Source organism: Trachurus japonicus, chromosome 22 (assembly GCF_045865225.1).
Source record: "Trachurus japonicus isolate A0001 chromosome 22, Traja_1.0".
Lineage (NCBI taxonomy): Eukaryota > Metazoa > Chordata > Actinopteri > Carangiformes > Carangidae > Trachurus > Trachurus japonicus.
The window spans coordinates 16,732,153-16,755,568 of NC_140928.1; the positions used below are offsets into that span (position 1 = coordinate 16,732,153).

Below are 23,416 nucleotides of genomic sequence, written 5' to 3' on the forward strand. Positions count from 1 at the left end.
GGTGCTGTTCTCAAATCAGAATGAAAGTTCTCATAACTATTAGTTCAACCTCCACAACATGTAGTCATTTGTCCACATCATAGTAGCAGTTTCTCCTTCCTCTGAACAAATTGCAAATGCTTTTGGACATGTATCAGTTGCTCTCATACAATTCTCTGCTGTTTTACAACATTATCATTTGTTTATGTCATGTCAGTCAAAATGAACTATACTTTTGAACGCTGAATAGTCTTTCCCTATAAAACTAATAGTCCTCATTTCATTGCTTGAGTCATTACATACAAAATTGTTGAACTAGTTTTCAAAATCTGTCAAACTAATTTTAAATGTTGGGAGAAGCACTGTGAATTCAATTATTCAAACAACAGGTATGTATGGTATTGGACAGTAATTCAGCACTAAACAATCTGCACTGCTGTCATTGTGTCAGGCATTACTGTAAGATACAGTGGGACAAGAACTTTTTACATTTACATTTAGACTTACAGCTTCACTAGAGAACAGATTTATTGTATTGTAATGTATTACAGCAACCACAGTAAAGATTTCCCATCTTTACAGTACGGTACTGTACTACAGCATTTTACAAGTAGGAAGCACTTTTACAGTATTGTACACTACAGTAATAATGGTTAATGCAGTATATGTACTGTACATTACTGTAATTTTACTCTGCATCACATAGGATTACAAGACAACCTCACAGAGCTGGAAGAGACTGAGCCCTTTTTACTCTGCTACAAGAACAAGACATTTGTGCAATGGTGATTACAAACAATGGCATAAGGTTGAAAGAGATACAATGTAAGGATGACATTACTGTATCTTTGGGAATATTGAATCTGTTTCAATCGCTACAATTGACAGAGTGATGTAGATGAAAATGTGACAGGAACGTCTGGATGTGCAGGAATGATTTACAGTGCTCAGTAGGTTCAGTTACTATATGTACTGCAACGTTGTTTACGTAAAGTTGTACCCAAAGAGTGTTTCTGTATGTTTGTTGTAGATGACTGTAGTGTATTTTTCCTTTGCACAATGCTGTGAACAAATCAGAATTGCAAAGAGTATATGCAGTAGAAATGTGAAACATACATATTCAGTATCTCCACTAAATACAGTAATGTGTAACTTTACTGTAGTTTTCACATGGCTGTACAAGTAGTGTATAGTGCTGTCTTGAGCATTTTCAGGTAGTATCATCACTTTTTGCATTAGAAAACACTTAGAGAATAAAGTGTCCTAATGAAAACATGACAAAGCCATTTGACTATCTTGTTCATAAACGATGGTGTCAGGACTTCTCATTTTGACGACACTGACTGACTGTTGTGCAAATGTTAAGAGTGATGTGAGAAAAGCACCAAAGCGACTGAGAAAAACTGTAAATATACTTCTTTTTTTTTTTTTTAATTCAAAACTTTGTTTCACAATACAAAAACAGTTTTTCATGGTAAAATGCAATTAATAAAGATTATAATTATTTATATTATACGCCAGGGGGAATTTAGTCAAGGCAAGGCATATTTATATAGCGCATTTCATACCAAGGCAACTCAATGTGCTTTACATAAAGACAAAACATTAAAAAAAAAAGAAGCATAAGACAGAATAAAAACAAACAAAACACTAAAAACAGAGTTAAAAGCAAGAGCAAATAAAAGTAAAATAAAAAGAAAATAGATAAAGTTTTAAGTTCTCAGCTATAAGCACGTGAAAAGAGAAATGTTTTTAACCTGGATTTAAAAGTGCTTACAGTTGGGGCTGATTTCAGTTCTGCTGGTAGTTTGTTCCACTTGTGAGCAGCATAACAGCTAAATGCTGCTTCACCATGTCTGGTCTGAACTCTGAGCTCCACTATCTGACCTGAGTCAGTAGATCTCAGAGCTCTACTGGGTTTGTACTCTACTAACATGTCATGCATGTATTCTGGACCTAAACCATTCAGTGATTTGTAAACCAGTAGCAGAACTTTAAAATCTATTCTGTAGCTGACTGGGAGCCGGGGTGATGTGATCTGATCTCTTTGTTCTGGTTAAAACTCGAGCTGCAGCTGTTTGATGCTTTTTTGGGGGAGACCAGTCAGAAGACCGTTACAGTAGTCTAGTCTACTGGAGATAGATAGATAGATAGATAGATAGATAGATAGATAGAGATAGATAGATAGATAGATAGATAGATAGATAGATAGATAGATAGATAGATAGATAGATAGATAGATAGATAGATAGATAGATAGATAGATAGATAGATAGATAGATAGATAGATAGATAGATAGATAGCAAGCAACAAGTGGTACAAGAGGGCCGGCTAGAGGAGATTGCGAGATCCCATTTAGAAAAACTTTATTTGGTCAGTCAGTGTTTTCCTGTAGGGCAGGCAAAGAGTGGAATACAATACCACAAAACATAAGAGAGTCCATTTCATACGGTGCATTTAAAGCCAATCTCAAGAAATGGTTAATAGAAAACCAAATTTGTGAACATTAGTCCCTGAATCCCCTGTAGTACATGGCTTAATTGATTAAGTGTAATTTGACATGTAGTTGTTGTTCTTGTTGTTGATATGAATATTCCCCTGTCTGAATGGGGGATGTATACATTACTGTGTGGTTGAGGGGTAAAGGGAGTATAGGCTACTGGTTGTGGATTGGATAGTGTTTGTGCATATGTGCGTATGGGTGGGAGGGGTGGGGGCTAAAGTGTAATGTTGCAGATATTGTGCTATTTGTCTTAATGTAATTTGTATACCTTTATTATAGGTCTCATTGCCATGCTCCATCCGGCAGGGGGACTGCCAACGGAAATTAGCCTATTGGCTATAATTGGGTGCATTTACATTTTATCCTTTTAAAATGTTCATTAATGTACACTGTCCCTCTCGAACAAATAAAGGAAAATGAAATGAAATAGATAGATAGATAGATAGATAGATAGATAGATAGATAGATAGATAGATAGATAGATAGATAGATAGATAGATAGATAGATAGATAGATAGATAGATAGATAGATAGATAGATAGATAGATAGATAGATAGATGTGTAGAGGGTGTTGGGTTGGGGGTCACCCAGGATGGTCTTCAACTTACACCCCATCCTCCACTTAACCACAGCTTCTACCAGCTCCGCTCCCTCCCCCATTTTTTGATGAGCCTGTCTAGTCTGTTCCTGTCCCTGACCTTGATGTTGTTACCCCAGCAGACAATAGCAAAGAATGTAACACTTGCAATGACAGACTGATAAAACATACGCAGCATTACATTACAGACATCAAAAGACCTGAGTCTTCTTAAAAAGAAGATGTCTTTTTGTGCACATCATTTGTGTGTACGGACCAGCAGCCTGTCATCAAGGTGTACTCCAAGGTACTTGTATGACTGAAATTTATAAGTTTACAACAAAATTTTCAAGTTTTCACATATATTGATAGTCTTAATCGCTTTCTGGTTGTTTGAAAATTTGATGGAGGTTATGTATTGCTTGAGCTCACCGTTAAAAGCAGTAAAGGAAGATTTTTTTTTTAATGAACTTACATTTGTGAATATGAAATTTTGCCATTAAAATAATAAGGTTGATAATAAAAGTTATGTTAGCTTTTTCCTTGTTTTTTTTTTCAGGTCAGGGAGCCCAAACAGAACATTCCTCCAAAACAAAATAAAATCACCATCAACATTGATAGCAACAAAATTACAAATATCACTCCATAGTTTTTGCACAATAGGGGCAGAGCCGAAACAAATGGGTCACAGTTTCATGTACAGAACAGAAAGTACAATTCACATCAATGTCTTTTTTTAATCTTTTTACAACGTGGTCATTGGATGGATAACATTTATGAATAATCTTGAATGAAATATAAATATACATAATGTCTATACGTTTTTATACAGCCTGTGGAAACATTATGTGCTGTGGTTTACACTGAATTTTGAATGTCATTGTGTCCTCTTTTTGTCTTTTATCTAAGAAAAGATAACTTTGTCTTACCCACTGTGGGGATAAAATTACAATTAACTCAATGAGCCCCTCATAATTCACAAAAAATTGACAAGAAGAATGAAATACCACAATCATTAATTCATGATCAGCACATTTAATATAGGCTCCGCTCAGATGAAATACAATTTAAAATCCATACAGATTCTGCAATACATTTCCTCTTCTTGTCTCTTTGAGGTCATGCCAGGTCACACACATTCACATTTGTTTTGGTTTTGGTCCTCAAACTGAAAAAGGCCACTCTACTCGTCCCACTTTGCTTTCAGTGCCTCTCTGGAAGCGAGTTCACATTTTCTTTGAAATATTTTGACGGAGAAATCAATGCAGTGCAGTGGCCAATAATTAAAGTGTCTCTCTGGCTCAAGGTTTTCAAAAATGAAGTGTCATGATGTTACTTCTAGGTGGCGTCCAATCTGCAGTTAGATGTCTTAATTGTTTTTCAAAAAACGTGCATTTTTGTTTAAATAGGATGAAATATGTCACAGTCTGACTGATGTGAAAAAAAAAATCATAATTGTGATTTCAGTGCACTTTATGACAATCAACCTCTTTTATATACAGTCTATGCAATCAACCTATTGTAATACACATTGAACCAACATTGCTACCTTCGCACTCTTGCATGTGCTGCTTCGTTTGATCGTTGTTTACAGACTGTTAAGTTGTTGCGATTTTTATTGCGCTGTTTGTCATGTTTGAAGTTGTTGTGGCTCTTGCTCCTGGGCCAAAAAATTGCATCACATCCGCTCTTCGCTGTGATTGGCTGTCCAACCAGGAAGCGCGTCTGCTTGAATATTTCCGGGCATCTGATTGGTGCTTCAAGACTTTTAAATTCCAAACGGTTTGGTTAACAGCCGTGGGAGACGAGGGACATTCAAAAAGCACGTCGCTGTTTGCTCCGACAGACAACATTACAAGCCCTGCCCGCTACATCTGTGCGTTTTTTACTCGAGGTAAGTGGTGAATATAGAGAGATATTACAGTTGTTTACTTCTCGTAGCTCCAGAAAAGTGGTCCCGGGTTTTTGTTTTTCTCCGCTGTAACGAAACGTTAACTTACGTTAGTTAACTGGGCCGTGGCGTTAGTTCTCAGTTAGCTAGCTTAACGTCCGTTGTTAAAATTATTCTTATTTACCCGGGTGTCGATATCGGTTAACACCCTTATGACTATTGTCAGACAAGTTTGGTAGGTTTAGCTTTTGGAAACTGCATTTTTATTGTTGGAAAAGTAAAGTTAGGACTAACTGCAGCTGTCCACGTTGACTTCAGCATCACAGTGTGACCGCAGCGCTGGTCCCGTGACATCAACCAGACAAAAGAAGTCGTTCAGTCTCTGTATAAGTTGGATAATAATAATAGTCCAGGCAATTTAGCTAATTTTGGACCCCAAAATAGAACTAATTGTCACAGAAGGTTTTTCACCATACATAATTTCTATAAGGTGTCTAGAACAACATACTAAAAGTCCTAAGAAATCCTAGTACTTTTCATGTAGCCTATACTTTTATTGTGTGAAGTGTGATTGTGGTAGGAGTAAAGGAAGAAAATAAGCCTATTCGGGTGTATTTTGGGCATATTCCATTAGTGTATTGCTCATTTGCATATTCAAATTCATTTTCAAAGAAAGTTGTAATACAAAAAATGTTACATTTCATGGACACTTTCATTGTGTAAAGTTTCATTGTGATAGGAGTAAAGGGAAAAAATAGCCCCATTGGGGTGTATTGTTGTCGGCACCATAGACTTTATACAGTAAATAATGATGCAAATTAAACATATTTCCCCAACTAGGATTTCTTAGGACTTTTAGTATGTTGTTCTAGACACCTCATAGAAATTACGTATGGTGAAAAACCTTCTGTGACAATTAGTCTGTCGTAAAACGCTATTTTGCCTGGACTATAAAGCATAAAACATGTGTCGCAGTGTGGATGGAAACATAATTATCCTTCCTGACCTCAATCAGCCTGTTGTTAGCCTTCGCTGATGTTTACCACAAAATCATGAAAGTGTCCAAACCAGGATGCAAACAGCCCGACACCAGCAAAGTTGCTGTTAGTTAAAACTATTAGGACCAAAGTCTAATATTTTGCCTATTAACTAACTACTCAAATTAGAAAACATCCTGTGAATTAAGATCCCCACCTATCCATCACCAGGAGGATCAGCTTTAATTGTCTGACTTGGCTTTGATCAAAGTCATATTTCCACATTATATTTGTAATAAATAGGCTAGATGTTTTTCACAGCAGATAATGTTTGCATGTGGTAACTTAGCGCAGACAACGGGCCCCATTCATGACAGTAACAATGGCTGAATACCATTTGTTTTGCTGTTGCCATGGTCTACAAATGATGTAATTATTTACACCCCTGCTTCTCCTACATGTCAGGACAAAGGTGTCACTTGAGCACTTTGTCTTTTATTTTAAACTACTGTAACTTAGGCTATGTCTGGGCTCTGGACTCTATTAGCTTGACTCGAGCATTCACAAACATTTCAGTGGCGCTGGTCCATCTGGGCTGTTTTTAACAAGATTCTCAAAGAGTCATTATATGCCACTTGTAGTCTCCGAAAACTTGTTTTTTTGTAATTTGTCCACAGATGTGCAGTGTACAGCGGTGTGCAATAAGCTTTAAACAGAGTCAGCTTCACATCATCAGAACAACAGCCACATTTGCTTGCACATATAACATGCGAGACTGACGCAGAATGTCCTCGTCATCAGTCAGTGTGTCTGTGATCACATGACCAAGATATTTCACCTGACTACAGGTTTTTAAAACTTGACCTGACAGCTTAAAGTCAGGGAAAATCATATGTTTATCCTCATTTGTCCTGGAGATCATGATCACACTCTTTACATCATTATATTTTATGTCATGTTGTTCTCCATACAAAGAACACACATTAAGAAGCTGCTGCAGGCCCGCTGAGCTCGGACTAAAGAGCACACAGTCATCCGCGTACATAAGATGGTTCACCACAGTACTGCCAAACATACAGCCAGTTTTACACATTTTTAACTCTTTTGACATGCTGTTCATGTAGAAATTTTTAGCTTTATAACAATAAAACTTATGTATGTGGCAACTATGATTTACTGTACCAACAGAGGAGAACTGGCAGAGGCACACTTGTCTTGATTCTGCTGTTAACTTAATAGGCCATCTGTCGCTGACGATCATTATTACACACATCAGTCAACCCACCAGTGTCTTATCAACAGCGTGCACCTTTCAGGATGGCGCCTCCCTCGGAGTTCAGTCGGGTCGTCCCAGCCCTGTAACTTATAGTTTGTCTCTACTCTCACAGGATGAGTTCTTCTGAGGTGAATGATGAGAATCGAGGGGTCTGCCCCGGAGGAAAACTCAGCAGCTCAAGTAATGACATATTTGCTCTGGATCAGCCGACTGGAAGGCCCTCCATCCTGCGTCAGACAGAGAACCTGCCCAGCAAAGCAGTGCCAAAGGCGATAAAGGTACAGAATTGGTCACTTTTGATTGTTCCAGATGTTACGTCCTCCTTCTCCTCCTCCTGTTGATCCTTCTCACGCAATATAATAAAAACCAGGCTGGAATCGCTATGATTTGTGTGTCAATTTTTATATTGAATAAATAAATCTACTGGAATAGTTGAACATTTTGTTTTTATACTTTTGGCATCCAGGTAAGATGTATTATATTCACCAAACTGTTTCTTTATAGGTTTGTTTTCAGACTCCAAGAAGAGACCCTGTGACAAAGCGAATTGTATCTCCAACCAAGTCTGTCAGGATGAACAGTGTGGATGAGTGTACAGCAGCCATGGAGTCATTAAATTTGGATAAAGCAAAGTAAGTGACATTTCTCCCACTGAAATTTGGCTCAAATTATGTTGTTGTTCAATTTTTAAGAAATCCTGTCTTGTTTTTTCAGTGCTTTGCCACAAAAGACACCTGAGCGGCCTGAAGAGCCCAAACAAGGTAATTTAATCAACATTACAGTTATTTCACTTGAGTATCTCTGAATTATGAGGAATTAATTAGGGCTGCAACTAACGATTATCTTCATTATCGATTAATCTGTCGGTTACTTAAACGATTAATCGAGTAGTTGTTTGGTCAATAAAATGTAAAACATTTTGGAAATGTTAATCAGGATTTCCCAAACCACAAGATGACGTCCTCAAATGTCTAGTTTTGTCCACAAACCAAAGAGATACTCAGTTTATTGTCATAAAGGAACAAAGAAACCAGAAATATTCACATTTAAGTTGAATTTTGCCTCTCTTTTTTTTTTGGTAATTTATTTTTTATTGACATTCAGACATTCACAGCATATACATCATGTGAGCATACTTCTTGCATCTGTTGTCTGCCCTAAATGCCGAAATAGTATTTTAGTTTATATCCAAGTTATGAGAAGAAAAACTTACAACCATAACAACAATTGAAACAAACAAACAAAAACTATGTACTGGTAGGGAGTGATCTTTCTCATACATCATAGCTACTGGTTTGTGAAAATAAAATCCGGCCTATGAGGCGTGACATATTTGACCCAGTTATCCCAGTATGATGTAAATTTCTCCAATTTGTGATTAACAAAAGCTGTTATCTTTTCCATTTTATAAATGTCCATTGTGATATCCATCCATATATTTATGGTTGGGCTCTCCGTTGATAACCATTTTCTGGTAATACTCTTTTTACCAGCCACCAGCAAAATATTTTAATTTTGCCTTTTTTTTAAAAAAAACTACTCAAACCGATTTATTCGATTATCAAAATGGTTGCCGATTAATTTAATAATCGATTATTGTTCGATTAAAGCAGAAGTAAGCGATCCGGTCGTTTCGGCTAATGCTGCGTTCCAGGCAGGCTTTTGAAACCGTAAATTACAGCTTCAAGTCACAACTTACGATTTTGTAGCGTTCCAGGCAACCCACTCGTGTTTTTCCGACCTGTTTTACCGGTGAAAGTCACTATAACGGCCACTCGTAACTTCCGACCCGTGAACTCGTACCAGATCAAACTGATACAACTTCACAGGATGGAAAAACACGAGTTACGAGTTTCCTTGAACGCACCATAACAGTCCTCGTCCCTACGTCGCCACATTCACGGCGTCCCTTGGCTGCACACACAGCCCTGCATGCCGTTCTCTCTCCTCATTGGATAAAAACTGTAGGATACGATAAATGTTTTCTCCTTGGCGCAGAGCAGAGTGACTGAGAGACCCGTGTTTCGGTCCAAACACTCTATGTAAGTGATTGCTGTCGGAAGATATAACTATTTAAGACTTATATTAAAGCAGATATCATCGGCACGGCCGTTTCGGCTAATGCTGTGTTCAAGGCAGGCTTTTGAAACCGTAAGTTACAGCTTCAAGTCACAACTACGACTTGGTAGCGTTCCAGGTAACCCGTAGCTCGTGTTTTTACCGTCCTGTTGTCTGTGAAAGTTCCCTATAACGGCCACTCGTAACTTCCGACCCGTGAACTCGTACCAGATCGAACTGGTATGACTTCACAGGAAGGAAAAACACAAAGTACGAGTTTCCTTGAACGCACCATGAGTTAGCAGCCCCCGCCCTTGTCAGGCATCAATTGGTCCTCGTGCTACGTCACCACATTCACGCGCATCCCTTGGCTGCACACACAGCCCTTCATGCCGTTCTCTCCCCTCATTGGATAACACTTGTATCCCACAAGGAAAATTTTCTCCTCGGGTTACAGCAGAGCAGAGTGACGGAGAGACTCGTGTTTAGGCTGAAATACTTCATGTAAGTGATTGCTGACGGAAAAGAGGACTATTTAGGACTTATATTAACAAAAACATTCCACTGATATCTGCTTTAACACAAATATATCACTTACTTCTGCTTTAATTGTTGCAGCTTTACAATTAATGCAAATTCATTTGACTTTTTCCACAGATGTGTCGTCTTATCCCGATGATGAAATGCCAATAGTAAGCAGAGGAGGTTATCAGCTGGATTTTGACAACCTCGACGCATTCGATCCGTTCCAGGGGTCCAATAAGATGGTCCTCTCCCCAGCGAGGCCTGCTGTCGAAAACCCACCCACAGCTCCAACCGAGTCTCAAAACACAAAAACAGAGAATATCTTGGAGGAGCCCACCAAGATGGAATCGGCACTGGATGAGACTCTTCCATTCACGTCATCTGTGGAAAATTCACTGGCTGACGTCTCAGCCAACATCAGCTCCACAGACAGCAGCGTGATCACGGTGGCGAAGGTCCCAGCGGTTCAGGATCAAGAGTCTCGTTCTGCTACGCCCGTGGAAGATCGACCTGCTCAAACATCTCAGAGTGTTGATGAGGACAAAGCGTCGGGCAGCTTTGTGGAAGATGCCCCACTCCCATCAAAAGGCTCATACAACTTGGATTTGGACAACCTTGATGATGCAGTTAACCCTTTCCAAACGGGAGGCTCTAAAATCCAGAATTCCCCGGTCCTGGGGAGGAAGCTGCCGGACAGCGGCCCACCACAGAAGGAGGAAGAGAAACCTGCAGATATTGTTATCGTTCCAGACGTGGCCGAAGTTGAACAGGTCAAAAATTTGCCTGTTGTTGAGTGTGAAATGAAACCCACAGGTGCAGCCAGTCCTCCAGCTGCTGAATCCCAGCCAGCCGTTGCCCCAAAGGAGGAAGGCCCAGTCAAATTATTGGAGTTCAATTTCGACGATGGCAATGAGGTTAAACGGAAACCGCCTCCCAAGAAATTGGGCAAAAGGCCACTCGGTGTAAAACCCAAAGGGGGAAAGCCGGCATCTGAGGTCAAACCGCCAAAAGAGATTCCAGTGGTGCCTGATGCCAACGATGCTGCCGACATCCCAGTCACCAAAAGCTCCTACTCATTTGACATGGACAAATTTGACGACCCAAACTTCAATCCCTTTGGCACAAAAGCAAAAATGGACAACTCTCCAAAGTCCGTCAGGAAATCTGACCCTGTGCTTATGGAAGCTGCCACTCCAGAGCAGACGGAGAAGCCAGAGGAGCAGGAAGCTGTATCGCCACCATGGTATGTTGAGGTTTCTATCCGAGTGTGACAAGATTTTATTCAGTGGATGGTTCGCTTGGCACTGGCAGCATACTTTTTCTCATTTTTGTGTGTTTTTGCCCCTTAGCAGCGTTGCAGAGAGTCTCCCAGCTGCTGAACCCAACCCCGCAGAGGTAAGAGAAGTTATGCATATGATAAAAAAAATCCTAATAGTTTCCATTCAACTCCTCAACTGGTTCACAACAAACATTTTGTTCCTGTGAAATGACAGACTGCTGCTGCTGCTGCTGCTGCCCCTGATGAGAGAAGTGTGCAGAGCCTGCCTGAGTTCTTTGAGCTGAGCCAACCTGAGCAGAAGACAGAGCCTGCAGTGTTAGACTTCGGTGACGAGTTTGTTCCTGGAACGACGTGTGAGTAAGCTTTGGCCATTACGCTGTTTTGTCTACTTCCACAATGATCTTTGATATATTTTTTTTTCCTTTTCTGTTGCTTTAACTTTTAAGTTGTAGAAATTGCAAAAATGGTCGACCCCACTCGCCCCTCAGTTTGCTGTGCAAGACCACAGAAGATTTTGTGCCGTGTAGTCAATTTTTTATTTCCTGAAGGATCATGATGCAAAATTTTAACTTGATGTTGATCTGTGATCTTGTGTTTTTTTTTGTTGTTGTTTTGTTTTAGTTATGGCCAACGACTTTGATGGACAAATCGACTACCTGGAGCAGTTTGGGTCCAGCAGTGTGAGTACTTGCTTCATATAATCCAATCAGTAGCTGGGTTTCCATCCAAGTCGTATCGAATTTAAAAGCGGATTTTGTGAAAATACGCAAAAAGCAAAGCGAATTTATGCCCGTTTCCATTCATTAGTGTTTTGCGATTAGGAGGAGTGCACCGTGAGATTACGTCATAAGAGAGCGTGAATGTATCCAACAGTTGACACTCAGCTGACAGCTGACACTCAACATCATGGACAATTTACGTACTTTCCGGACTATAGACGCACCTGTATAATCCGCACCAGCTACATTTTAAAAGAAAATACGTAGGCCGCACTTGAATATAAGCCTCAGGTTTTCATGTTGTAACATGATATATTTACACAGAAAGACAGTGTCTGCTCGCTTTTCCGCTGTTTTGGTTACGCTCCTCTCCTCCATGTGCATCTGTTTACATACGAAGCCGGTGAAAAATCAATAAGTTACATAACGATGTTACGGCGTGTGTTTGTGTCGTCTTAACCGCCATAAACAAAAGATTATGGGTTACGGAGCGCGTTTGTGTCGCGGGGTGCAGAGACGAGAGCTGGGACACTGGGGCGTCGTTCTCCATTTGTTTGAACGTGGCTGGGTGAAGTCCAGCAGCACTTCACCCACAAACTCTGCCTCAATTCGCATAATCTGTTTCCATCTCAAAAACTCGCATTTCCTTTATTCGATACGCTGACAAATCCACCCCCTCCAAGCGTATAAACTTTTATGCGCATTTACTGCCTTTATTCGAATTTCTGGCGTTTCCATTCAAGTATTTATGCACATTTTCACAAAATGCGCATAAGAAAAGGTGGATGGAAACCCAACTAATGACAAAGCTGTGTGATTTTCAGCACATGATCTGAAACGCATTAAATTGTTAAAACCTCTGTCAACAGTTCAAAGAGTCTGCACTGAGGAAACAGTCCTTGTACCTTAAGTTTGACCCCCTTCTGAGAGAAAGCCCAAAGAAGTCTGCCGGCCCGGCTGCTCAGACTCAAGTCCCTCGTCCTGTTGACTTTGCTTCACGGTATGACACACTTCTGTTTTCACTCACTCTGATTACTGCCGTCAGTGGATGTTAGAGCTGAATTTGTTCTGTTTGGACGTCCTCTACAACAAAATGAGCATAATATATATTTTTTTCCCTCCAATTTAGACTTGAGACTACACAGACGAAACTCAAAGAGGCAGCACCTGCACCACAGGAGGGTGATTTCAAACTGCTGGATGTTGCTGCGACAACAACAACAGTAAGTCACTCTTGAACAACCAGCATGAACTGAATTATGTTGCTTCCGGTGTTTTCTTGCTTCATCTTCTGACTTGATTTGTTCAACAACTTCCATCTAGACTCATCCGATCCTCGAGTGCCTCGTTCCTCCGTTCCCACAGCCAACGAACACAGAGGACGCCATCATCGAAGTGCTGAAGTACAGTCAGAAAGACATGGACGCAGCCATCGCTAGAGTCCGCGGAGAAGTACGTCCTGCTCAATGTTTTGGGAGCTGATGAATGACAGGAAAAACCCCAGTGGAGGTTTTTCATTTGGAGGCACTTTCTTTGACTGAATGTGAAAACAGATTCAAACAACCACAATAGACCCACTTGATGTTCCAGTGGGTTTTCAAACAATCCCTGGAACGGTTTTAGAGAAATCTGATTCGGCCACAGAGAGCACATTGCATCATGGATTAAACACAAGGATCCAATGTCAAAGAAACGTGGTTACGGTCAAACGTCGGTGACTGTCAAGGTCAATTACAGGCCTGTGAATGTCAGCATTTCAAAAGTATTAAATTAAGTGAGAAGGCACAGGGCCTGTCCCATTCCTCCACACTTGGCTCAGTGCGCTTGGTTACGCACACACTTTGGTGACGTTTTGCCGGCAGAACGTATATTTACATACAGTGTGCAAGAATGGATTAAGTGGCCAAGCGTGTGGGGGGAGATTTAAAAGCAATCGGGACACACTTGACAAGTGCAGCCTGTGCCATTGCGCACACTAGCACAACTACGACACACTCGCACACACAGCACAGCAACAGCTTTAATAAACAGTGCTGCTGGATCAGTCTCATCTACTCCAAAAGTGTCTCTATGCGCAAGATTCAGATCATAAATATGTAAGCCCAACTCCGTGAGTAAATAAAACAAACAAGAAAAATGAAAAAATAAAAACATTAACAGAGCATGATGAATATAAAATGACATTAAAAGTCATAATTATGAGATAGAAAGTTAATTTCATTTTATTGGGTCCTAAACGGGCTTGTGGCTCCCGGTGACGGCGGACTTCACCGTGGTGCATTGTGGGATTTATACTTGGCCAAATACCGCTCGGATGTGGTCTTACCTTAAGTGTGGGTAAAGTGCAAATCAAGCGCGCTGCACTTTCGGTCGTTGGAGAAATGGGACACTTGCGCACTGACACTAAGCCCATGAACGCACACGCCAAGTGTGTAAGTGTGATCGAGTGTGCATATTGGGACAGGCCCACAGTTCCCAGTATAGTAGCAAATACAGACTTGACACCAATGGTAAACACTGTAGGTCACTGATTATGGTCAATTGCAGTTTGCTACATGTCACTATGTAACTACTTTGTGTTTTCTCTAACAGGTACAACAAAAAGAAGAGCAATGGAGCGCAAAGTATAACAGGCTACTTGACGATGGTCAGGAAATGAGGTAAGCTGTGCTGTTTTAATTTCGTTTTTTAATTATAATAAATGTTTCAAGACTTTTCACAACGTTTGTTTTGTTTTTTTGCTTATAGGAAAATCATTGCAGAATTTGAGCTTGTGATTGCCAAAATGATGGGTAAGTTAACTTAATCTATACCTGTCTCACTCTTGAGGATTGTCGAGGTATTAGTGTATTAAAACTTGCATTTTGATTATTTTGGCATTGCTCAGCTGATCAAGAGAAGGAGAGAGAGGACGCTGAGGCAAAGCTCAACGAGGTTTTGCTGGAGAAGGAACAAGCGTCCAGTGACCTGAGCGCCATGGAGCGATCTTTCTCTGAGCTCTTCAAGAGACTGGAGAAGTACAAGGAAGTTATTGAGGGATATAAAAAGGTTAGAAAAGATCAGAGCTTTCCTGTTATTAACCACAAGTATTTGAAGCTGTGGTATGTTTGACTTTCTAAATTGTTTTCTGTGCCCTCTCCCAGAATGAAGTGACTCTGAAAGCTTGTGCTCAGGACTATCTGGCAAGGATTAAAAAGGAGGAGCAGCGCTACCAAACACTCAAAGCCCACGCAGAGGAGAAGATCGGCCAGTAAGAAACCTAACTTAACTACACTATTGGTGTGAAATTGAACGACTTGCGATGGCCAACTCTAATTTATTGCTCATCCTCAGTGCCAATGGGGAAATTTCTGAGGTGCGGTCCAAGTACAAGGCCGAGGTGTCGGGACTACAAGCCCAGCTGCGCCGGGAGCAGCTGAAGGTTCAGTCATTGGAGAAGAGTCTGGACCAGAAGGTGAGGGAGCATCTTAAAGGGATAGTTCAACATTTTGGCAAATTGGCCCATTGCCATAATTGCTATAGTCATAGCAGTAGGTTCGTTACCTTTAATTGTAGGTGTAAGCTATTTTTAGTACAGCGGAGCGCAGCAGCAGGCTGCTCAGAGCTACGCTATGGAGGCTAAGGGAATTTCTTGGTTTCCCTCATTAAACTCATCAAATACAAAATCCCAAAACTCCACAGCGCTTTTGTAGACAAGTTGTGACCTGCACAACCACCACGCTATGAGATAATGACGGAACGATGCGAAACGGAGCCGTTTTCGAGGTAAATTCATACAAAACCGCTGATGCGCGTTGCGTTCAGGGACAGTTTTTCAGCAAGCAGTCTCCGTATTTACCCTGTATTTACCTCGAAAACGGCTCCGTTTCGTATCGTTCCGTCATTATCTCATAGCGTGGTGGTTGTGCAGGTCACAACTTGTCTACAAAAGCGCTGTGGAGTTTTGGGATGTTGAATTTGATGAGTTTAATGAGGGAAACCAAGAAATTCCCTTAGCCTCCATAGCGTAGCTCTGAGCAGCCAGCTGCTGCGCTCCGCCGTACTGAAAATAGCTTACACCTACAATTAAAGGTAATGAACCTACTGCTATGACTATAGCGATTATGGCAATGGGCCAATTTGCCAAAATGTTGAACTATCCCTTTAATTAGATGATGCATATTTGCAGAAATCTTGAATTGTCGTTGTAAAATTGTCCCTTTTTTTGGTTTTCTAATATATCCCCTTTACTTTTTTCACCCCAGGAGAAAGAGGCAGAGGAGCTGACCAAACTTTGTGATGAGCTCATCACCAAAGTCCAGAAGGGTTGAGCCCACCTGTAAATACTGTCTTAAAATATTTCTTTCTGTTCTTCTCTGTCAGTTGGACAACTTTCTTGTGCAGTATTTTCTTTCTTGTCTGTTTTTGTCAATGTTCTTAGAGTACTGTAAAAAAGTAAATAGGGGAAAAAAGTTAATAAAGATGATTTACAAGTTTTAATGACTTTGTTCCAATTATTAGATTTCTTTTATATTGATATGTGCTGTCAGATTAACACAAGACATTATCCATTTCCTGTCACCATGATGAGTGAGTCTGAACACTAGGGGGCAGTGTCGCATCATTTTGAATCTTGAATCTTGAATCTGATCATCCTGGTTTTGGATTCAAAGCATTTACTCATTGAGAAGTAACATGACTGAGACAGAAAAGTTTTGTTCTTCAAAGAATTTCTACTTTAAACACACAATACACTCACCTCATCTGTCTGGAGCCAAAATCCCCCCCCCTCGCCACCCCCTTTCCATTCTCCAATGCTTACAACAAAACAAGAGCTCACCTGATACAATGCTCCCCTTCTTTCCAGAGCAATCACAGGGGTCCTGTCACATCACTCCCAGAGCAGGACAATGCACTTCCTAAATGGTGAAAGGAAATCCTACCTAGGATGGAGCTGAATGAGGTGGTGGTGCGGACCAGAGAGGAGGCGGACAGGGTCGATTCACTTAAATGGGGAGGGGGGGGGAGATGCTGTTTGTTCGGTGTAGTCTTGCAGGGGCCATCACTCATCTAAAACGGGACTGTGAGACTGCTCTTGTGTCTGTACAGTATCTATTCAGTCATTCATCCAGGTAACTTCTGTCCCTCTGCTGCTGGCTGCCCTCTGCCTCACCCCCAGCAGACACTTCACCTGGCTCAAAAGGAAGAAAGGTGACTTGTCTGAACCCAGAAACCTCAGCAGGACAGATAACGGCTACTGAAGTTACCCAACAAGGACTTTTTACACTTTCATTTACATCCACAGACTTCAGAGGACGGTCACAGCAGGTGTTGTCCAGATGAGCTTTGTGTCGTTGAATACAGATGCATACTGTACATTTTCATGAAGCATGATGTGACTGTTTTTGTTTCAGGTCATTTTTTAATCAAACTACCAAACCATCAAAACTTTTGGATGATTTAGTTTTAAGCCTTGAACAGAGTACATCATCATACAAGATTGTCAAATACAACCACTTTACATACAGAAATACCTAAATACTGGCATGAACTAAATGTGATTAAACTGGGTGACAAAGTACTCAAAATGTACTATAGACAACAACAGTATACTTTAAAAACATTACATAGATAGGTAAAACGCCTTACTCTGAAAAATAAACTTTGATACATTTTTTTTTTTTAGCAAAATAAATTAAATATTCATGACTCAATTTGATTATAAATGACTACAGCTTCATATACTGTGGGTGGATAAGGTGGCGAAGGAAAAGACTCCTCCTCCTCTGCTGGTTTATCTCTTGCTACCGACAAGTGATGGGAACCTAACCTAAAAAAAAAAAAAAGTTAAAATGATAATGGCGACCACATCAGTTACCATGGAAACACAATTCGTCCATCCCTTGCAGTCTCAGGCAAGGTTTGCATGCCCCCCCCCCGAACAAAACATGCTGTAAGAAACTTCCCCAGCCTACTCTATATGACGTTTAACATAGAACACATAGAAGTGAGGGATGGAGAACGGTAATATAAAGGATAGTGGTCAGCATTTTCAAACATTACGCATCTTTAACAAAACAAAAGGACTACCTGAGTAGGAGCGTAAAAAACCAGCCCTTTTGTAAATCTCGAGTACCATTTTCATCTTCGCTACCAGGCAGAACGTAACAACGGAGCCTCTGAGCTCCAACAGCTGATGGTGTGAAAGGTTAAAAAAAAAAAAACCTCGCCTCCGTTTTCAGACACACCTCAAGTAGGAAAATGCAAAATTCAGCAGCTGACCTCGATATAGCTGCAATTCAACTCACACGCTGCAGATTTCCTTGTCCTTTTTGTATTAAGTGCACAACAAGGATTAATGGATTTTTTTTTTTTTTTTTTTTTTTTAGTGGTGTGAGAATCTGAAGGTTAAAAAAAAAGCACCAAATATGGAAGTCTGAATGTAAAAAAATGTCACTGGCCACTGTTTTTCACACATGTTTTTACACTCTCCCAACAAAGTCCAGCTATGAGAAGTGTCCACTTTAGATTAGAACGACTTTTGGTGAATGACACTCAGGAGCTGCTGTTCAGTCCGCAGCTCGTTTTCCCTCTTCCCTCTGAGATACCGGAGCAGTTCGTGGGGAGCATTTGGCAACGAAGGCTAACACTGAAAATGGATGTGTTGATGCTGATGTACTTTCCCGTCCACATGAGAGTGAGTGTGCGTGTGAATGTCCGTGTAGATTTTGGGATAGATTTTTGGGGGCAGCGTTGGTCCTCCCTGGCTGAGGAGGAGCTGCTGCTGCTGCTGCGCCAGGTACTCCTCATAGTTCATGGAGCTCATGCAGTCTTTCTCCGTGCCGGACGACGGGGCCACGCAGCCCCTGTCCCGCTCTCGGTACGGCAGCCGGTGGGAGCTCTGCAGCACCTGCGCCGCCGCCTGTGCCGGAGCGCTGGGCGGAGGACAATGTTTTCTGCTCTGGCAGAACCACAGCAGCACCGTGCCAAAGATGAACACTATCCCAGCAGGTATGCCAATGATGACAGGCCAGGGGAGGGAGCTGGAGGTTGGCGAGAACATGGCCGTGATGGGAGGTTTTGTGTCTGCAAAAGAAGACGCCAAAAAATGAGAAAATGATCGAAACAAGTCGCCAACTCTTCAATCTTAGCAAAAGGCTATTTTACTGCCAACGTAAGAGCCTTAGGACGGCAAATACTTCTTGTTTTCATTATGGATTAATCTGCAGATTATTTACCCAGACAATAAAAAGACAAAGCAATAGAACATCTAAATATTGAAATCATTAAACAGATGGATTCTGAGCTCCACCCCTTATAAAACCATCTGTAATCATGTTTCTGAAGTTTAACACTTAGGTCAAGTAAGTGCTCCAAAACCCAAGGTATGTGACTGAGAGATGGCAAAAAATCTAGTTGGTGAACTTTGAAACTTTTTTTAAATCGATGTTTCATTTACAAAGATATAAGGCAGCAAACCCTTGTATTTAGGAAACTAAAACCAACTTTTTTTCTCAACTCACTAAATCCACTGGCTTCTCAGTAAATGTGGAAAAAACGAAAATGCCCTCAATCAGGAAAAAGATAATGGAAAATAGCTTGAAGGCCTGGTGAAGCTGACAATGTTTTATTTATTTGGTGGAGAATAAACTGAGCTCAAACTATATATCAAAAACTGATACATAACATGTGACAGGGAAGCGTTTGTGCCTGTTGGTGTTGCTTTGTTGCCCTCCGTCCCGTCATCTCACATTCATTTCAGTTTGACGTTTCCCTCCCTGATGTCATTGTGTAACGTGCACTAATGATGTGAAAAATAAACAGCCACGTGAAATATACAAACTCGTGGCACGGATCTTGGTCCGAGCTGCTGATTTGTTGCTCTGCAGTGTGTTTGTATCTGCTGCTGCGGCGATGCACAGTAAACACAGACATTGGCCCAGGCCTCACCTGGCAACACGGTGAGGAAGGCGCTGCGGAAGCTGTAGCCCATGGTGTTGGCGCCCAAGCAGATGTACATGCCGGCGTCCTCCTCCTTGGCTCGGGTGATGAGCAGCTTGTTGAGGTAGGAGCCGTCGGGCCGGGACCACACCTCCCCCGTGGGCAGCACCACGAACCGCGCGTCCCCCACCTCGATGGTGGAGTTGTAGCGGCTTTCCTCGTTGGTCTCCACGCGCTTGAGCCACTGGATGACCGGCTTAACGTCGCTCCTCACTTTGCACTGGAATGACGTGGTGCCTCCGTAGTCCACCGTCGTGTTGACTGGGTGAGTGCCCGTCAGGATGGGTTTGGAGTTCGTCCTCTCTGCATAGACACACAAAAAGAAAAGCATTTAGGATGAATGAACACACACACACACACACAGACGTCTTCTGACATGACTGCCCTTCTGCGGATAGAAGAGGTCTTAGTTGTCCATACCGTTACTCGCCACGGGCTTAGAACTTATAATTGACAGAGAGGGAGGAATACCACATGTAACACAAGAAGTATGTGTGATTAGTTTCCTCTCTTTCTTTGCTCCTGGTTGTACAGCACACATTTCTCATGGGAAGGGGGGGCAGCGGGTCTGGCAGACAGCTGGGCTTTAATCGGCTCCAGATTGGGTGGATGGTCTCTGACTTGAACAGCCTCTCTCTCTCTCTCTCCACCCCCCCCCCTCCCCTGTGCAAACACCAGGGCACAAGCCCTCACTCTCAAGCCTGCTTCCTCAATATGCTTCTCATATACATGATTACACAAGCACATTCATCATGCAGAAAGGATAAGACCTGCTGTTCGCAATCAGACGTCAGGAGTAGGTAGATCAGAGGAGGGATTTTTTTTTTTTTTAAAGGTTACAGTTCTTCCTCGGTCAAAATCAGACCAGTCATTACAGTGATTACACTATTTTAATTTCCCGCACAAGAGATCAGAAAAATGATCCACACAAACAGCAGTAATCACTTAGCTCAATCAGCTTTACATCATACATTGGCACTCGTGTTTCCAGGTGAAGATGTTTGGTCTGCACACAGCTCAGGATACTCACGTATGACCTCCACTTTATACGTGGCGTTGATTTCCCCCGCGCGGTTGGAGACCCTGCAGGTGTATCTGCCGCTGTGCTCTGGCGTCAGGTTCTTCAGACTCAGCGTCCACTTCTTCTCGCGGCCCTCGCCGACCTCCTGCTCCGTGAGCGGCCTGTCGTCCTTCAGCCACACGATGTCCGGTCGAGGATTTCCACTGGCCGTGCATTTGAGGCGCACAGAGCTGCCGACGGGACGGGCTATCACCCTCTTCCTCATCTTAGCCGGCTGCGTGAAGCGAGGACGCACTAAAGAGGTAAAAAAGAAGAAATATTTAGTTGCTTTATTTTTCTTGGGGGTGTTTAGCTCCTTAATCACTGTAATTCATGGTCATGTACGCTCCTGCTGACACCCACTGATTCCCAATCATTTCTGTAAGCACTGGGATGAAATGGACTGTTGCTACCATTGATGGTGTCCTATCTATCACAATATACAGAAACCCTATTTAAACTTAAGTATCATTGCAGAGTAAAGCAATACAGACCTTTTGCATCAATCAAGTCATGTCATGCAGAGGTCAAAATGATCGAATGGCAAGAAAGTAAGAAATCAAAAAAGCAGCAGAATGGTATCCAAATAGCTGTCAATGTATTTGTATTTGTAAGTAGGATAAAACACACAAAATCACTATTATGGTCCTTTAATTTACTGCCCTAAATACAGATATCTTGCCAAGCAAGCAAAGCTCTTACCAAATTTGTCTGACAAGCCGTCGTTGCTGAGCTCAGACTCTGTTCCCTCAGCTGCTCCCGGTCCAGTTTTATCAGAACCTGAGTCATCTGTTAACACAACAGGACAGAGCAGGTGAAGCCAAACAAAACAATAAGGTGTAAACTCTTGTGCCATTAAGATAAAACAAACCTTGCAGCAAATCATTCAAAGTAGTGTGGGAAATTAGTATGGCTGCAGAAGGTTAAGGAGATCTTAATCTGAATAAACTTGTATAAGACACGTGTTCACTTGAACCGATGACAATGACTCTTTCTGAAATGACTGTCCTGTAAGTGCATTTCACAAATGAAGGCTAAACATCAATGCCATAGTGGTACTGTGGGTGTGTTTCTCCTTATAAAGCCTGTCTGAACTTTCCATTACTATCCTGCTTGTCATTTTTGACAGAGTCACTGTGTCACAGCTCTTCTGGCAGCGACCCAACACCACACAGTCCAGGCAAAGTGTTCTTGGCTCTATCTGAGTAAATTTAGCATTTATAGATAGGCTCCTCTGAGTGGGCCGCATGCTCGCAAATGCTTGCTAACATTTGGAAGTAATATGATCAGTTTTCATAAGCCTGCTTCCAGGAGACAGCTGTAGAGTTTATGTCATTGGCTGACATCATGCAGCGGCGCTAAGACAGGGCTTAGAGGAAATATAATGAGTGAAACCTAATCGACGGTTTGTGATGCGTATCAACTGTTCGAGTTAAGCATTGATGAATTAACAGAGCAGATCAGGTTCCTCGCCAATATCAGTCGCTCTGAGACATTAAGCAGATGATTATTGAAGAGCGGCTGCTGTTAAATGATTTAATATGATACAACTGAGGTGTCAGTTCAGGTTAAGCATCGCTGTCTAACTCATTTAAAACAATCTTCGCAGTCAGAAATCAAGAGAAACATTGAGGCAACATCGGCGGAGAAAGGCCCGATTGACTGTATGTGTGTGTTTGAACAACAATCCGAAAGGAAAAAAGCTACCAGCGCGCTCTCTGTACCTTTCGCATCTCGTTTTGATTTCTGATTCAGTGCAGCTTCAGGTTGGACTTTTCTAGATGCAGTTTGGCACACTTGATTCCCTCTCAGGGTTTGATTGGGTCAGGTAAAGAGACCAGATGTGACTTCTAACCCCCTCGCGCTGCCTCCCTCTGAGTCCCCCCGAAACCCTCAAAGCTCTCTAGGGTTCTCTGGGTACAAACCCTCCTTTGTTTGTCCCCTGCAGCACCAAGGCCAGCCATGATGTCATGGCTATTTGAAGAGGTTTAACTGGCCAACTATAATAACCCATTCCTTTAAAAAACAGCCTCCACTGGAAGAAATATTTCTCTGTTGCTCACTTGGGCTCTCCACATTCCTCCCGGTTCCTGAACCTCCCAATCCAAACAGAACATGGTCCCACACTGCCGGGGTTTTCTTTTTGACTTTTTTTTTTTTTCCCCTGAATCTATTTCCTCTCTACTTTTTTGGCGATTCTAGGAAACAATGGCACCTTTTATACGTCTGTCCTGTTAAAGCTATCCCTTGCCACTATTGTCTCCGCACATAATGTGGACTGACTAGGCTACAGACATGGGCGAGGTAAGGCATCCCATGGCTGCCATATGACTGTTATTTTTGGAAGATTGAAAAATAAAATAATAAATGAGGGGGCGAGAGGCCTCCGACTACACGAGAGGGCCGGCTCTTGTGTACTGAAGACTCGGTAAAAAGCTGCAACTTATTACAGAATCTGTGATCAAACAAAAAAACCTTATGTACCGTACGAAATCAAAGGTTCATTACGCAAATGGAAATTCAATTACGAGGATCATGATTCAAGCGCACGCTCCAAGTAAAACTATCAAGTTGTTTAAAATGAAATCAG

At 41.7% G+C, this 23,416-nt stretch overlaps 2 protein-coding genes across 3 annotated transcripts in view; one reads left to right on the forward strand and one right to left on the reverse strand.

The window, feature by feature from the left end:
• Positions 1-4,822: 4,822 nt before the first annotated feature.
• On the forward strand, positions 4,823-16,262 carry tacc3 (transforming, acidic coiled-coil containing protein 3). Of its 2 annotated transcripts, none has more exons than XM_085766663.1 (17): positions 4,823-4,955; positions 7,318-7,483; positions 7,710-7,837; positions 7,920-7,966; positions 9,921-11,031; positions 11,141-11,183; positions 11,282-11,420; positions 11,689-11,747; positions 12,656-12,786; positions 12,916-13,009; positions 13,110-13,238; positions 14,379-14,446; positions 14,535-14,578; positions 14,674-14,834; positions 14,930-15,036; positions 15,120-15,240; positions 16,031-16,262. In XM_085766663.1, exons 2-17 carry the CDS (start codon positions 7,319-7,321, stop codon positions 16,094-16,096), a joined length of 2,613 nt encoding a protein of 870 aa, XP_085622789.1. In that variant the 5' UTR covers positions 4,823-4,955; position 7,318; the 3' UTR covers positions 16,097-16,262. The 2 variants fall into 2 exon arrangements, with proteins under 2 accessions (XP_085622789.1, XP_085622788.1); XM_085766662.1 differs by having other exon boundaries at positions 4,876-4,955; positions 11,138-11,183; positions 16,031-16,227.
• Positions 16,263-17,167: 905 nt separating this feature from the next.
• LOC146963814 (fibroblast growth factor receptor-like 1) overlaps positions 17,168-23,416 on the reverse strand; it is a 28,489-nt gene continuing 22,240 nt past the window's right edge. Inside the window, exons 4-7 of the mRNA XM_085766664.1 lie at positions 21,529-21,615; positions 20,797-21,081; positions 19,716-20,069; positions 17,168-18,851 (exon numbers count right to left, since the gene is read on the reverse strand). Coding sequence (XP_085622790.1) covers positions 18,409-18,851; positions 19,716-20,069; positions 20,797-21,081; positions 21,529-21,615 — 1,169 coding nt within the window. The 3' untranslated portion in view covers positions 17,168-18,408. The remainder of the gene's footprint in view (positions 18,852-19,715; positions 20,070-20,796; positions 21,082-21,528; positions 21,616-23,416) is intronic.

Bases quoted from the DNA above. Each gene is read 5' to 3' on its own strand.
- tacc3 (XM_085766662.1), top strand. From the start codon at position 7,319: ATGAGTTCTTCTGAGGTGAATGATGAGAATCGAGGGGTCTGCCCCGGA. The intron at 13,239-14,378 runs GTACGTCCTGCT...TTTCTCTAACAG, and splicing joins TCGCTAGAGTCCGCGGAGAA to GTACAACAAAAAGAAGAGCA. The intron at 15,037-15,119 runs GTAAGAAACCTA...GCTCATCCTCAG, and splicing joins GCAGAGGAGAAGATCGGCCA to TGCCAATGGGGAAATTTCTG.